Source organism: Scyliorhinus torazame, chromosome 6 (genome assembly GCF_047496885.1).
Source record: "Scyliorhinus torazame isolate Kashiwa2021f chromosome 6, sScyTor2.1, whole genome shotgun sequence".
Taxonomy (NCBI): Eukaryota; Metazoa; Chordata; class Chondrichthyes; order Carcharhiniformes; family Scyliorhinidae; genus Scyliorhinus; species Scyliorhinus torazame.
The window spans coordinates 58,698,917-58,711,843 of record NC_092712.1 but is presented as its reverse complement, the minus strand read 5'-3'; the positions used below and the strand labels follow the sequence as shown (position 1 = coordinate 58,711,843).

Below are 12,927 nucleotides of genomic sequence, written 5' to 3'. Positions count from 1 at the left end.
TGCATTAGGGGTCATGTGGGACTGTGAAGCCGTGATGTCATTGGCTGACAGATCCCGGGTCCTGGTTGGCTGTTGACCTCTAGCTCCGCCCTGAAGGCGGAGTATAAGAACCAGGAGTTCTCCCCCGCAGGCCAGCTTAATAAAGCCTCATCGACTTCATCTCTATTCGTCTCTCGTGAGTCATTGTGCGCTACAATTTATTAAGCGTGCTTAAAGGACTATGGAGCTCAGGATCATCCCGGAATGCCTGAGGATCAGCCCCCACACAGTGAACTCAGCAGCAGTTTTCAAACACTGGCAGACTTGTCTCGAGGCCTACCTCAGAACGGCCCCCGGCCGGGTCACAGAAGACCAGAAACTACAGGTCCTGCACTCGAGGGTAAGCCCGGAAATTTTCCCTCTCATCGAAGACGCAGAGGATTTCCAGACGGCGTTCGCAGCACTAAAGAGCATCTATGTTCGCCCAGTGAACCAGATCTACGCACGCTACCAATTCGCAACGAGACGACAAAGTCCCGGAGAATCGATAGATGAATTCTACGCCGCGCTACTAATTTTGGGACGGGCCTGCAGCTGCCCGCCGGTAAACGCGATGGAACACACGGACATGTTAATGCGTGATGCTTTTGTGGCTGGTATGAACTCTTCCCAAATCCGCCAAAGACTTTTAGAAAAAGAGTCGCTAGGACTCTCAGAGGCACGGGCCCTTGCAGCCTCCCTGGATGTGGCCGCGCGAAACGCCCGCGCCTACGGCCCCGACCGCACGGCAGCCCCTTGGGCTCCGTGGACCCCCGTCGCGACAAACCCCCCCCCCCCCCCTCACCCCCACCCCACAGGCTTGCGTGGTTCAGACGCCAAGTCGTCCCGGGGGAACCCGCTGCTATTTCTGCGGCCAGGCGAAACACCCCCGGCAGCGCTGCCCGGCCCGCGCAGCGATTTGTAAGAGCTGCGGGAAAAAGGGCCATTTCGCGGCTGTGTGCCGGTCCCGGGAGGTCGCCGCTGTCCCCGGAGAACAAGGAGTCCTGCGCTCTTCTAACGCTCCCCAACCCCCCCAGCGCCCCATGTGCGACCCGCAGGCGCAACCAGTTTGGGTCCCGGCCACCGCTGTCCAGCGCCCCATGTACGACCCGCAGGCGCAACCAGTTTGGGTCCCGGCCACCGCTGTCCCCGGAGAACAAGGTGACCTGCACGTTTCTAACGCTCCCCAACCCCCCCAGCGCCCATGTGCGACCCGCAGGCGCCGCCATTTTGGGTCCCGGCCACCACGAGGGGAGGAGGGGCGCCGCCATCTTGGGACCCCCCAGACCTGTGCGACGCATGTGGACGGCCATTTTGTTCACCCCGCCGCCATCTTGTTCACCCCCGCCACCATCTTGGACGGCAACAACGGACCCCAGTGTCGACGGCTCCACGGGGTTCGAGGAAGACGCTCAAGCACTACGATCACGTCTGGCCTCAATGACGCTGGACCAAGCACGGCCCCGGACGCTCCAGACGACGACAACAACGGTGCTGATAAACGGGCACGAGACACCATGCCTGGTCGACTCCGGGAGCACGGAAAGCTTCATCCACCCCGACACGGTAAGACGCTGTTTTTTGACCATCCGTCCCAGTGCGCAAAAGATTTCCCTAGCTGCAGGATCCCACTCCGTACAGATTAAAGGCTTCTGCATAGTGACCCTAACGGTGCAAGGGAGGGAGTTTAAAAACTACAGGCTCTACGTCCTTCCCCCAACTCTGCGCGCCCACATTACTGGGATTAGACTTCCAGTGCAATCTGCAGAGCCTGACCTTCCAATTCGGCGGCCCAATACCCCCACTCACTATCTGCGGCCTCGCAACCCTCAAGGTTGAGCCCCCATCCTTGTTTGCAAACCTCACCCCGGATTGCAAACCCGTCGCCACTAGGAGCAGACTGTACAGCGCCCAGGACCAGACATTCATTCGGTCCGAAGTCCAGCGGCTACTGAAGGAAGGCATAATCCAGGCCAGCAACAGTCCCTGGAGAGCACAGGTGGTAGTAGTAAAGACAGGGGAGAAGCAAAGGATGGTCATAGACTATAGCCAGACCATCAACAGGTACACACAACTAGATGCGTACCCTCCCCCGCATATCCGACATGGTCAATCGGATTGCCCAATATAAGGTCTTCTCCACCGTGGACCTCAAGTCCGCCTACCATCAGCTCCCCATCCGCCCAAGTGACCGCAAGTACACAGCCTTCGAGGCAGACGGGCGATTATACTACTTCCTAAGGGTCCCATTTGGCGTCACAAACGGGGTCTCGGTCTTCCAACGAGAGATGGACCGAATGGTTGATCAACACGGGTTGCAGGCCACGTTCCCGTACCTTGACAACGTAACCATCTGCGGCCACGATCAGCAGGACCACGACGCCAACCTCCAAAAATTCCTCCAGACCGCTAAAGCCTTGGACCTCACATACAACGAGGACAAGTGTGTTTTTAGCACAAACCAGCTAGCCATCTTGGGATATGTAGTGCGCAATGGGATAATAGACCCCGACCCCGAACGCATGCGTCCCCTCGTGGAATTTCCCCTCCCGCACTGCTCAAAAGCCCTAAAACACTGCCTGGGGTTCTTTTCATATTACGCCCAGTGGGTCCCCCAGTACGCAGACAAGGCCCGCCCCCTAATACAGACCACGACCTTCCCTCTGTCGACAGAGGCTTGCCAGGCCTTCAGCCACATCAAAGCGGATATCGCAAAGGCCACGATGCGCGCCATCGACGAGTCCCTCCCCTTCCAGGTCGAGAGCGACGCCTCCGATGTAGCTCTAGCGGCCACCCTTAACCAAGGGGGCAGGCCCGTGGCCTTTTTCTCCCGAACCCTCCACGCTTCAGAAATCCGCCACTCCTCAGTGGAAAAGGAAGCCCAAGCCATAGTGGAAGCGGTGCGACTTTGGAGGCATTACCTGGCCGGCAGGAGATTCACTCTCCTCACGGACCAACGGTCGGTAGCCTTCATGTTCGATAATGCACAGCGGGGCAAAATTAAAAACGACAAGATCTTAAGGTGGAGGATCGAGCTCTCCACCTTCAACTATGAGATCCTGTACCGTCCCGGAAAGCTGAACGAGCCGTCCGATGCCCTATCCCGCGGCACGTGCCAACGCACAAATTAACCGCCTCCAAACCTTCCACGAGGACCTCTGCCACCCGGGGGTCACTCGGTTCTACCACTTTATAAAGTCCCGCAACCTCCCCTACTCTGTGGAGGAGGTCCGTACAGTCACAAGGAACTGCCACATCTGCGCAGAGTGCAAACCGCACTTTTTCAGGCCGGATGGTGCGCACCTGATCAAGGCTTCCCGTCCCTTTGAACGCCTTAGTCTGGATTTCAAAGGGCCCCTCCCCTCCACCGACCGCAACACATACTTCCTGAATGTGGTGGACGAGTACTCCCGTTTCCCCTTCGCCATCCCCTGCCCTGACATGACAGCGGCCACAGTCATTAAAGCCCTTAACACCATATTCACACTGTTCGGTTGCCCCGCATACGTCCACAGCGACAGGGGGTCCTCCTTCATGAGTGACGAGCTGCGCCAGTTCCTGCTCAGCAACGGTATAGCCTCGAGCAGGACGACCAGCTACAACCCCCGGGGGAACGGGCAAGTAGAGAGGGAGAACGGCACGGTCTGGAAGACCGTCCTACTGGCCCTACGGTCCAGGGACCTCCCAGTTTCACGGTGGCAGGCGGTCCTCCCGGACGCTCTCCACTCCATCCGGTCGCTACTGTGTACCAGCACTAACCAAACGCCTCATGAGCACCTCCTTGTCTTCCCCAGGAAGTCCACCTCTGGAACGTCGCTGCCGACCTGGCTGGCGGTCCCAGGACCCATCTTGCTCCGAAAACATGTGCGGGCGCACAAGTCGGACCCGTTGGTCGAGAGGGTTCGCCTCCTCCACGCGAACCCGCAGTACGCTTACGTGGAGTACCCCGACGGCCGACAGGACACGGTCTCCCTGCGAGATCTGGCGCCCGCCGGCAACACGCACACCTTCCCCCCCCCCCTGACACCAATCACCCCCTCCCTGCCACCGGCGCACCCCGCGAGCGCCCCCTTCCCGGGAGGATCGGTCCTCCTCCCAGGTCCGACCAGAAGTGAAGCTGAAGCAGAAACCGTAAGGCTCCCGGAGACGACAACACTGGAACAAGCACCACCACCGGGGCCGAGGCGATCGACGAGGACGACCAGACCGCCCGACCGACTCGTGGCATCGATGTAACACTACAATGTTGTGGACTTTAACGAGAACTCTTTCTTTTTCCCCCTTTTTACTGTAAATAGTTCAAAACAAAAAAAAAAAACCTCTGTACATACTGTGATGACATGCAAAAGTTTTCCTCCCAGGACCAGCCTTGTAAACCCTTACCACCATGCGAAGCACCACACCGCCGGGTTCATTTTTAACAAGGGGTGAATGTGGTAGTATGCATTAGGGGTCATGTGGGACTGTGAAGCCGTGATGTCATTGGCTGACAGATCCCGGGTCCTGGTTGGCTGTTGACCTCTAGCTCTGCCCTGAAGGCGGAGTATAAGAACCAGGAGTTCTCCCCCGCAGGCCAGTCTGCTACTCAACTGCAGGGAACAAGTCACGCTTAATAAAGCCTCATCGACTTCATCTCTATTCGTCTCTCGTGAGTCTTTGTGCGCTACAATATAATAACCTGCTTCATCACTTTCCATTATGTTTTTGCTTCCCGTTTTATTCCTTTTAGTATTACTGGGCCTAGGGCAGCACGGTGGCGCAGTGGGTTAACCCTGCAGCTTCACGGTGCCGAGGTCCCAGGTTCGATCCCAGCTCTGGGTTACTGTCCGTGTGGAGTTCGCACATTCTCCCCGTGTTTGGGTGGGTTTCGCCCCCACAGCCCAAAAGATGTGCAGGCTAGGTGGATTGGCCATGCTAAATTGCCCTTAATTGGAAAAAATTAATTGGGTACACTAAATTTCTAAAAAAAAAAAAAGTATTACTGGGTCTATTCACTGAGCTCTCCTCAGTCACTGTACCCTGTCCTGTGGCCCTTTTTGATTTTTGACTATGGCCTCTGCCGTACACTTTTCCCCCTTACTGCCTTTCATTTCTGTCCCCGTTTTACATACCTCTGACTTCCTGCATCGGTTCCCATCCCCCTGCCACATTAGTTTAAACCCTCCCCAACAGCTCTAGTAAACCCCGCCCCCCCCCCAGGACATCGGTTCCAGTCCTGCCCAGGTGCAGACCGTCCGGTTTGTACTGGTCCCACCTCCCCCAGAAGCGATTCCAATGCCCCAGGAATTTTAATCCCTCCCTCTTGCACCATCTCTCGAGCCACGCATTCATCCTATCTATCCTGACATTCCTACTCTGACTAGCTCGTGGCACCGGTAGCAATCCTGAGATTACTACCTTTTGAGGTCCTACTTTTTGGTTTAGCTCCCAGCTCCCTGAATTCCGCTTGTAGGACCTCATCCCGTTTTTCACCTATATCGGTGGTGCCCATATACACCATGATAGCTGGCTGTTCACCCCCGCCCTGCAGCTGCTTCGAGACATCCTTGACCCTTGCACCAGGGAGGCAACATACCATTCTGGAGTCTCGATTGCTTCCGCAGAACCTCCTGTCTATTCCCCTTATGATTGAATCCCCTATCACTATAGCCCTACATTCTTCTTCCTGCCCTCCTGCGCAGCAGAGCCAGCCACGGTGCCGTGAACCTGGCTGCTGCTGCCTTCCCCTGGTGAGCCATTTGCCTCAATAGTATCCAAATCGGTATATGTGTTTTGCAGGGAGATGACCGCAGGGGACAGCTGCACTGCCTTCCTACTCTTGGTCACCCATTTTCTATCTCCCTCAGTAATTTTCACCTGTGGTGTGACCAACTCGCCGAACGTGCTATCCACGACATCCTCAGCATCGCGGATGCTCCAAAGTGAGTCCACCCACAGCTCCAGTGCAGTCAAGCGGTCTAACAGGAGCTGCAGATGGTCATACTTCTTACACGTGAAGGAGCCAGGGTCAGTGAACATGTCCCTGAGCTCCCATATTGCACACGAGCATGACACGGGTCTGGGATCTCCTGCCATGTCTTAAACCTTGGGTTAACTTGTACAACTACAATGCCAAAAAATAAAACAAAAGAAAAAGAAATAGACAATTGAAAAGAAAAACTACTTACCAGGGATAAAAAAAACACCTCTTCCCCACCCAGCTTCGAATTCCCACCTAGCTTATATTCCCAAACTCACTCTTTAATGCACCTGACTCTGGCTGTGCCTTGTCTGGCTCACTGGGAGAACTCCAAACATTAAATGGATAATACAAGTTCACCAAGTTAATGTAAGAAGTTGAAATGGATTGCAGAGCTGACAGTAACCAAGTTTTGGACCTTTAAGAGATTACAATGACATACCTGAAACCTCTCATCAAAATTGGGAAACTTAGTTTGCCTTTCACAGCCACAGGACATACCAAAATGCTTTACGGCCAACGAAGAACTTTTGAAGTGGTCACTGTTGTGATGTAGGAAAGCTGGCAGCAATTTGTGCACAAGGTCCTACAAATAGCAATGGGTAATGACCAGATGATCAGTTTTTGGAAATTTGCTTGAAGGATAAGAATTGGCTGGGTTAACACCCCTAATTTCCGTTCAGATAGCATCATTGGATCGTTTACACCCAAATGGGAGGGCAACAGTTCCAATGGGTGGCACTTTCAAAAGCACAGCACTATCTCAGCGCTGCACAGAGTGTCAGCCTGGATTTTGTGTGCTCAGGCCTTGGATTGGAACTTGACACTGCAATATTTGCTGTCAGAGAAAGAAAACCGTTGTCTGTGATGTTCGGATTCCTGTAAAGATCAATATCTTTCAGAAGATATTTGAATTTCCAGTGACTGATCAAAAAGATCACACAAGAGATCTAACTTTGACTTTTATAGTAGCAAACAAACTAAAAGCAATGTTGACTAGCCACACTTCATTTGACAACTTATACTTTAAACTACAGAAAAGAGCCCCGATGTGGCTTTCAAAACAACTGACAATTCTCTGCCATGGTTATTCTTTGCTCCTTAAGTGAAACTTTATTTTCCCAGAACCAGTCTCGAGCTGTTCTCTGCTCATAGTGGCCTGCTTCTTTTCCTTTCCCATCTTTCTAATCCCCGAACTAAGCTTCAAAGTGAAGGTTACCTTGGAGATTCATCCAGTCTCGATTAAATCCCCATAAACCTGAAGCTTCGTTCTCTCTCTTTCTCCCCCACCCCTCTCAAGACACCAATATATATTACAATGGGTTTCTATTGACTTTTCCTTCCTAAAAACGATGTTCATGGCAATGTGAATCACATGGGCCTTGTATCCAGGTAGAAATGCTTGCTAACTAGCTGTCCTCTAGACCTTCTAGTTCTATTGTATATTGGAATTATGTAGACAGTGTAAAGTATGATTGGAAAAGACCTGAAATTCTTAATGCATTCCTGTGAGACCCGAAGACTAACAGTTTATCCATAGTCAACACATGTGTTCTTGCCAGTCTCTACAGATGTGGACATCTTGCACGGTCTTCCCAGTAAGATAATCTGCCACCAATCCCCTTCCTCTACCCCAAACCTTTGAACCACCAAGACACCCAGGCTTGGTGTTGGGCAGAATTCTGAAGAGGTCCCATGACCCCATCCCCATTCCATTTTACCTTAAACAGTTCGAAAACATAATTCATATGAACTTCTTTTTGTAACAGTAATGACAGATTTATTGGGTCCCATTAGCATAACTCACCTCTTTAGCTTTGCCCTGGAAATGTGCGATTTGCATGAAACATTTAGGTGATTATTGGTCCTAAATTTATGCTGAGTTAATCTTATTCGGTTAGGGCATGGCATTTTTCTTTGGCATCCCTGCAATAGAGAGCAAAAACTCAACATACTGTTCAGTGAACCATCTCAAAGTGTGTCCATGAAGGATAGATGAGAAGAAGATCAAGGTCAATAGCAAAAGCACAACACTGGTTCATTTTTGGAAGCAACTGGGAAAATACACTTCAGCATATTATCGAAAGGGGAATAGAAAAAGCATGGAAATTATTTGACACACATGCTGACCAGCCAATAACTCTCTGGGATCTCTTGCCCCCTCCCTAAAACACAATGAGCAAGCCGAGATCTTCCAGTCCCGCCGACGGTGCATCCTGGCTACCGTTCTCCTGGTGGTGTTGGGTGGACTCAATGAGAAATTACCATTGACAGCCGCAGGACCAGAAGATGCCACTGCCGACCAATGGCGGGCCATCTCCCGCCACCGAGAAACGCTCTACGGGGAAGCCTTTAAAGTTCATATGATGGCCGTTATCCTTTGAATTCTTCAATGAAATTACATACCTGCGATCATTCTTAAGCACCCTGTAATTATCGTGCTGTGTTTTAGATTTTATTTAACTTTATTTATATTTTTATTTATATTTCGCTATTTGTTTTTGCTCTTTTATTAGGGACTTCTGAGAATACACTTAATTGAAGCTCAAGATCTGCAAAGGAAGGATACGTTTATGAAGGGACTTGTGAAAGGAAAATCTGACCCATATGGTGTACTTTATGTCGGTAACCAAATGTTTCAAAGCAAGACTATCAAAGAAAGTCTAAATCCAAAGTGGAATGAGGTTTATGAGGTAATGATACTCGTATAAGCAAGTAGCTGAATCAGTTCTATTTAATGGAAACAGTCTAGGTAATATTCCATTGCAGTACCTCTCGGACACATGGGACAATTTTAAGCGTGTGATTCCCAAGAGTGAGACCAAGTTGAAGCCCACAGATAAGTCTCCCAACGTGATTTACCAGCCATGTCCCGCCCCAAGTCGGGTACGGAGCGGCTGTTAGATTTCGCCCATTATCTCTGCAGGCTTCAAAAGCATATGGACCCCCCCAGTCAAACTGCAGTCCAGTAGCCTAGACTGAAAAACACATTCCTTGTTAATTTCACCTTCTGTTCCAGAGAAGCAAAACAAAATCCTTTTTAAAAACACACTTATACCCCAGGCTTTTAACCCTTAAATTGCCTGATACTTAGAATTCAATATTCTTAAAGTCTGCCAGTCATCGGTCCTGATGCGAGCAGTACCTTCTGGCAAGGGTCTCAGTTATTGTGTTGGTCTGCTGCGCTCTTTAGATCATGGCCCTTCTGAGAGGTGTGAAGCTTGAGAGCGGTGTGATGTTCGGAAGCGGGGTAGGTAGGAGGTTTCAGAGGAGGAGGAATTGGAGGCTGATGGAGATGACGCTGAACACTGCTGCATGACCAGGTGCTTCCTCCTACTACCCTCCAGGAAGATGGCCTCCCTCCTCTTCCTCATGGGTGCCAAGCTTCCAGCTCTTCTGTGTGCCATCTTATAACAATAGTAATAGTCTTTATTAGTGTCACAAGTAGGTTTACATTAACACCACAATGAAGTTACTATGAAAATCCCTTGGTTGGGTCCCTGTGCTGTGGCAGCTCTGGCACAAACTCTCTACCTCAGAACTGCTAACAGCATCAGTGATGGCTTCTGAAACCCCCTTCATTCGTGCCCACACTAGCTTTAATTGGATAACAACCCCATCTCAATATCAGTATTGAAACTCAACCTGAGGCTGGATTATACAGGACGTGTGGTCGCCACTACAGGCCACCCACCAGGCTAAAGGAGCAGTGAGGAGTTGACCACCAATCACAACAACTGGGAACAGGGTTAATTGCTTTAAGGTGAGACTTCCACCCCTAAATTGGTAGCTTAGAGAGCATGGGAGATTTGACATGCCTTTTGTCATTCAGCAAAAATTACTTCTAAAGTATGTTTTATTTTATGTTTTGAATGATGGTGTTGGTGTTCTATAATAGCTTGGTTTCATTAATTAGAAATTGGAAGCAGGATGCTCCACAACAAAGCTGTTTAACTCACAATTTTAGTTGCTGGATTAATTTCACTTTAAAATCAATCCCCCTTATATCCCTCACTCTTATTTGGAGACGTCAGGTTCCTTCAGAACAGTTCATGCCAGCTTTCCTTACCCCTACGCTCCAGAGGCTTGGGTTAATAATTTTAACCTTCCTCTTTGGATGTCACCTGGATACTGGTATGATGTCTCTTGACCTCCTTCACCAGGCCATCTCATAAGCTCTGCTTAGTGTTTCAGACTTCCTTTCAAAATGCAGTGCAATATGCCCAGGATACTCCCTCTAAACCAAATCCAGGTAGGAGCTTTGAGCTACCAATGTGGATGTGCTTCCCTCAGGGATGCTTTCTCATTTAATCTCCCAGAGATACCCTTTGATTGCTGCCCATTTTAATTTTGTGATATATATGGTGAACAAGTCTATATGCAGTTTTCAGTAAAGAATGGCAAAACATTTCATAACTTGGATTAAAAGAACAAATATAACTGAACTATGCAAGCTATTGGCTTGAATAGAACATAGAACGATACAACGCAGTACAGGCCCTTCGGCCCACGATGTTGCACCGAAACAACAGCCATCTAACCTACACTATGCCATTATCATCCATATGTTTATCCAATAAACTTTTAAATGCCCTCAATGTTGGCGAGTTCACTACTGTAGCAGGTAGGGCATTCCACGGCCTCACTACTCTTTGCGTAAAGAACCTACCTCTGACCTCTGTCCTATATCTATTACCCCTCAGTTTAAAGCTATGTCCCCTCGTGCCAGCCATTTCCATCCACGGGAGAAGGCTCTCACTGTCCACCCTATCTAACCCCCTGATCATTTTGTATGCCTCTATTAAGTCTCCTCTTAACCTTCTTCTCTCCAACGAAAACAACCTCAAGTCCATCAGCCTTTCCTCATAAGATTTTCCCTCCATACCAGGCAACATCCTGGTAAATCTCCTCTGCACCCGCTCCAAAGCCTCCACGTCCTTCCTATAATGCGGTGACCAGAACTGTACGCAATACTCCAAATGCGGCCGTACCAGAGTTCTGTACAGCTGCAACATGACCTCCTGACTCCGGAACTCAATCCCTCTACCAATAAAGGCCAACACTCCATAGGCCTTCTTCACAACCCTATCAACTTGGGTGGCAACTTTCAGGGATCTATGTACATGGACACCTAGATCCCTCTGCTCATCCACACTTCCAAGAACTTTACCATTAGCCAAATATTCCGCATTCCTGTTATTCCTTCCAAAGTGAATCACCTCACACTTCTCTACATTAAACTCCATTTGCCACCTCTCAGCCCAGCTCTGCAGCTTATCTATATCCCTCTGTAACCTGCTACATCCTTCCACACTATCGACAACACCACCGACTTTAGTATCGTCTGCAAATTTACTCACCCACCCTTCTGCGCCTTCCTCTAGGTCATTGATAAAAATGACAAACCGCAACGACCCCAGAACAGATCCTTGTGGTACTGCACTTGTAACTGAACACCATTCTGAACATTTCCCATCAACCACCACCCTCTGTCTTCTTTCAGCTAGCCAATTTCTGATCCACATCTCTAAATCACCCTCAATCCCCAGCCTCTGTGTTTTCTGCAATAGCCTACCGTGGGGAACCTTATCAAACGCTTTGCTGAAATCCATATACACCACATCAACTGCTCTACCCTCGTCTACCTGTTCAGTCACCTTCTCAAAGAACTCGATAAGGTTTGTGAGGCATGACCTACCCTTCACAAAGCCATGCTAACTATCCCTGATCATATTATTCCTATCTAGATGGTTATAAATCTTGTCTCTTATAATCCCCTCCAAGACTTTACCCACTACAGACGTGAGGCTCACTGGTCTATAGTTGCCGGGGTTGTCTCTGCTCCCCTTTTTGAACAAAGGGACCACATTTGCTATCCTCCAGTCCTCTGGCACTATTCCTGTAGCCAATGATGACATAAAAATCAAAGCCAAAGGTCCAGCAATCTCTTCCCTGGCCTCCCAGAGAATCCTAGGATAAATCCCATCAGGACCCGGGGACTTATCTATTTTCAGCCTGTCCAGAATTGCCAACACCTCTTCCCTACGTACCTCAATGCCATCTATTCTATTAGCCTGGGTCTCAGCATTTTGCATGTTTCATATGACTGGGTCCTAATAATTGGTTATTTGACATATTGAGACTTTATTGAATTTTTAAAAAAATTAATTAATTTTTTCCAATTAAGAGGCAATTTAGCGTGGCCAATCCACCTACCCTGCACATCTTTGGGTTGTGGAGACGAAACCCACGCAAACACGGGGGAATGTGCAAATTCCACACGGACAGTGACCCAGAGCCGGGATCGAACCTGGGACTTCTGCGCCGTGAGGCAGCAATGTTTATTGAACTTTTATGAGTACAGCAAACAGGAGCTGCAGTGCTGCAGCTTACTTCAGTTTCGACAAAACCAAGAAACCAAATTAATGCCTTGAGCTCTGTTGTAAATTAACACTTCCTTGTATTGGAAAGTGGCGCAAGGATGTATGGTTTTTTTAACAACTGGCAAATTTTGTTTAAGAGGTGACACAATAAGTAGTTTCATTGTGTTGTCTGTAGAAAACTAGATTCATTTTGTCAGATGCATTTCAGTTTTATTTAAACATTATATTTATAGGCACTAATTTATGAAAATCCTGGTCAAGAACTTGAGATTGAACTTTTTGATGAAGACCCAGACAAAGATGATTTCCTTGGCAGGTAAAAGTTGACCATTTTGGATGGTCTTGATGAAAGAATGCAAATAACTTCTATTAAAAATCATTGCATTAGAAGATTCTGTACAATCTATCTGACTCGCTGCAATATGTTCTGATGAATTGGCAATGTTACCATATCTATGTGTACTTTTCTTTTAGTGGGGAGGGGTAAATAAGGTTCATGCACCAGGGATAATTTCCCAGTTCAGTGGAATAAAGTGGGCTGCAATCACGATTGGCGCAAAGGGAGTC

General features: G+C 49.2%; 1 protein-coding gene across 4 annotated transcripts in view; it reads left to right on the top strand.

The window, feature by feature from the left end:
- Nucleotides 1–12,927, top strand: part of LOC140424807 (extended synaptotagmin-2-like) — a 338,421-nt gene that overhangs the window by 265,358 nt on the left and 60,136 nt on the right. For all 4 annotated transcript variants that reach the window (XM_072508235.1, XM_072508234.1, XM_072508233.1 and 1 more), the window contains exons 9-10: nt 8,494–8,670; nt 12,594–12,676. In XM_072508235.1, the coding sequence (XP_072364336.1) occupies nt 8,494–8,670; nt 12,594–12,676 (260 nt within the window). The remainder of the gene's footprint in view (nt 1–8,493; nt 8,671–12,593; nt 12,677–12,927) is intronic.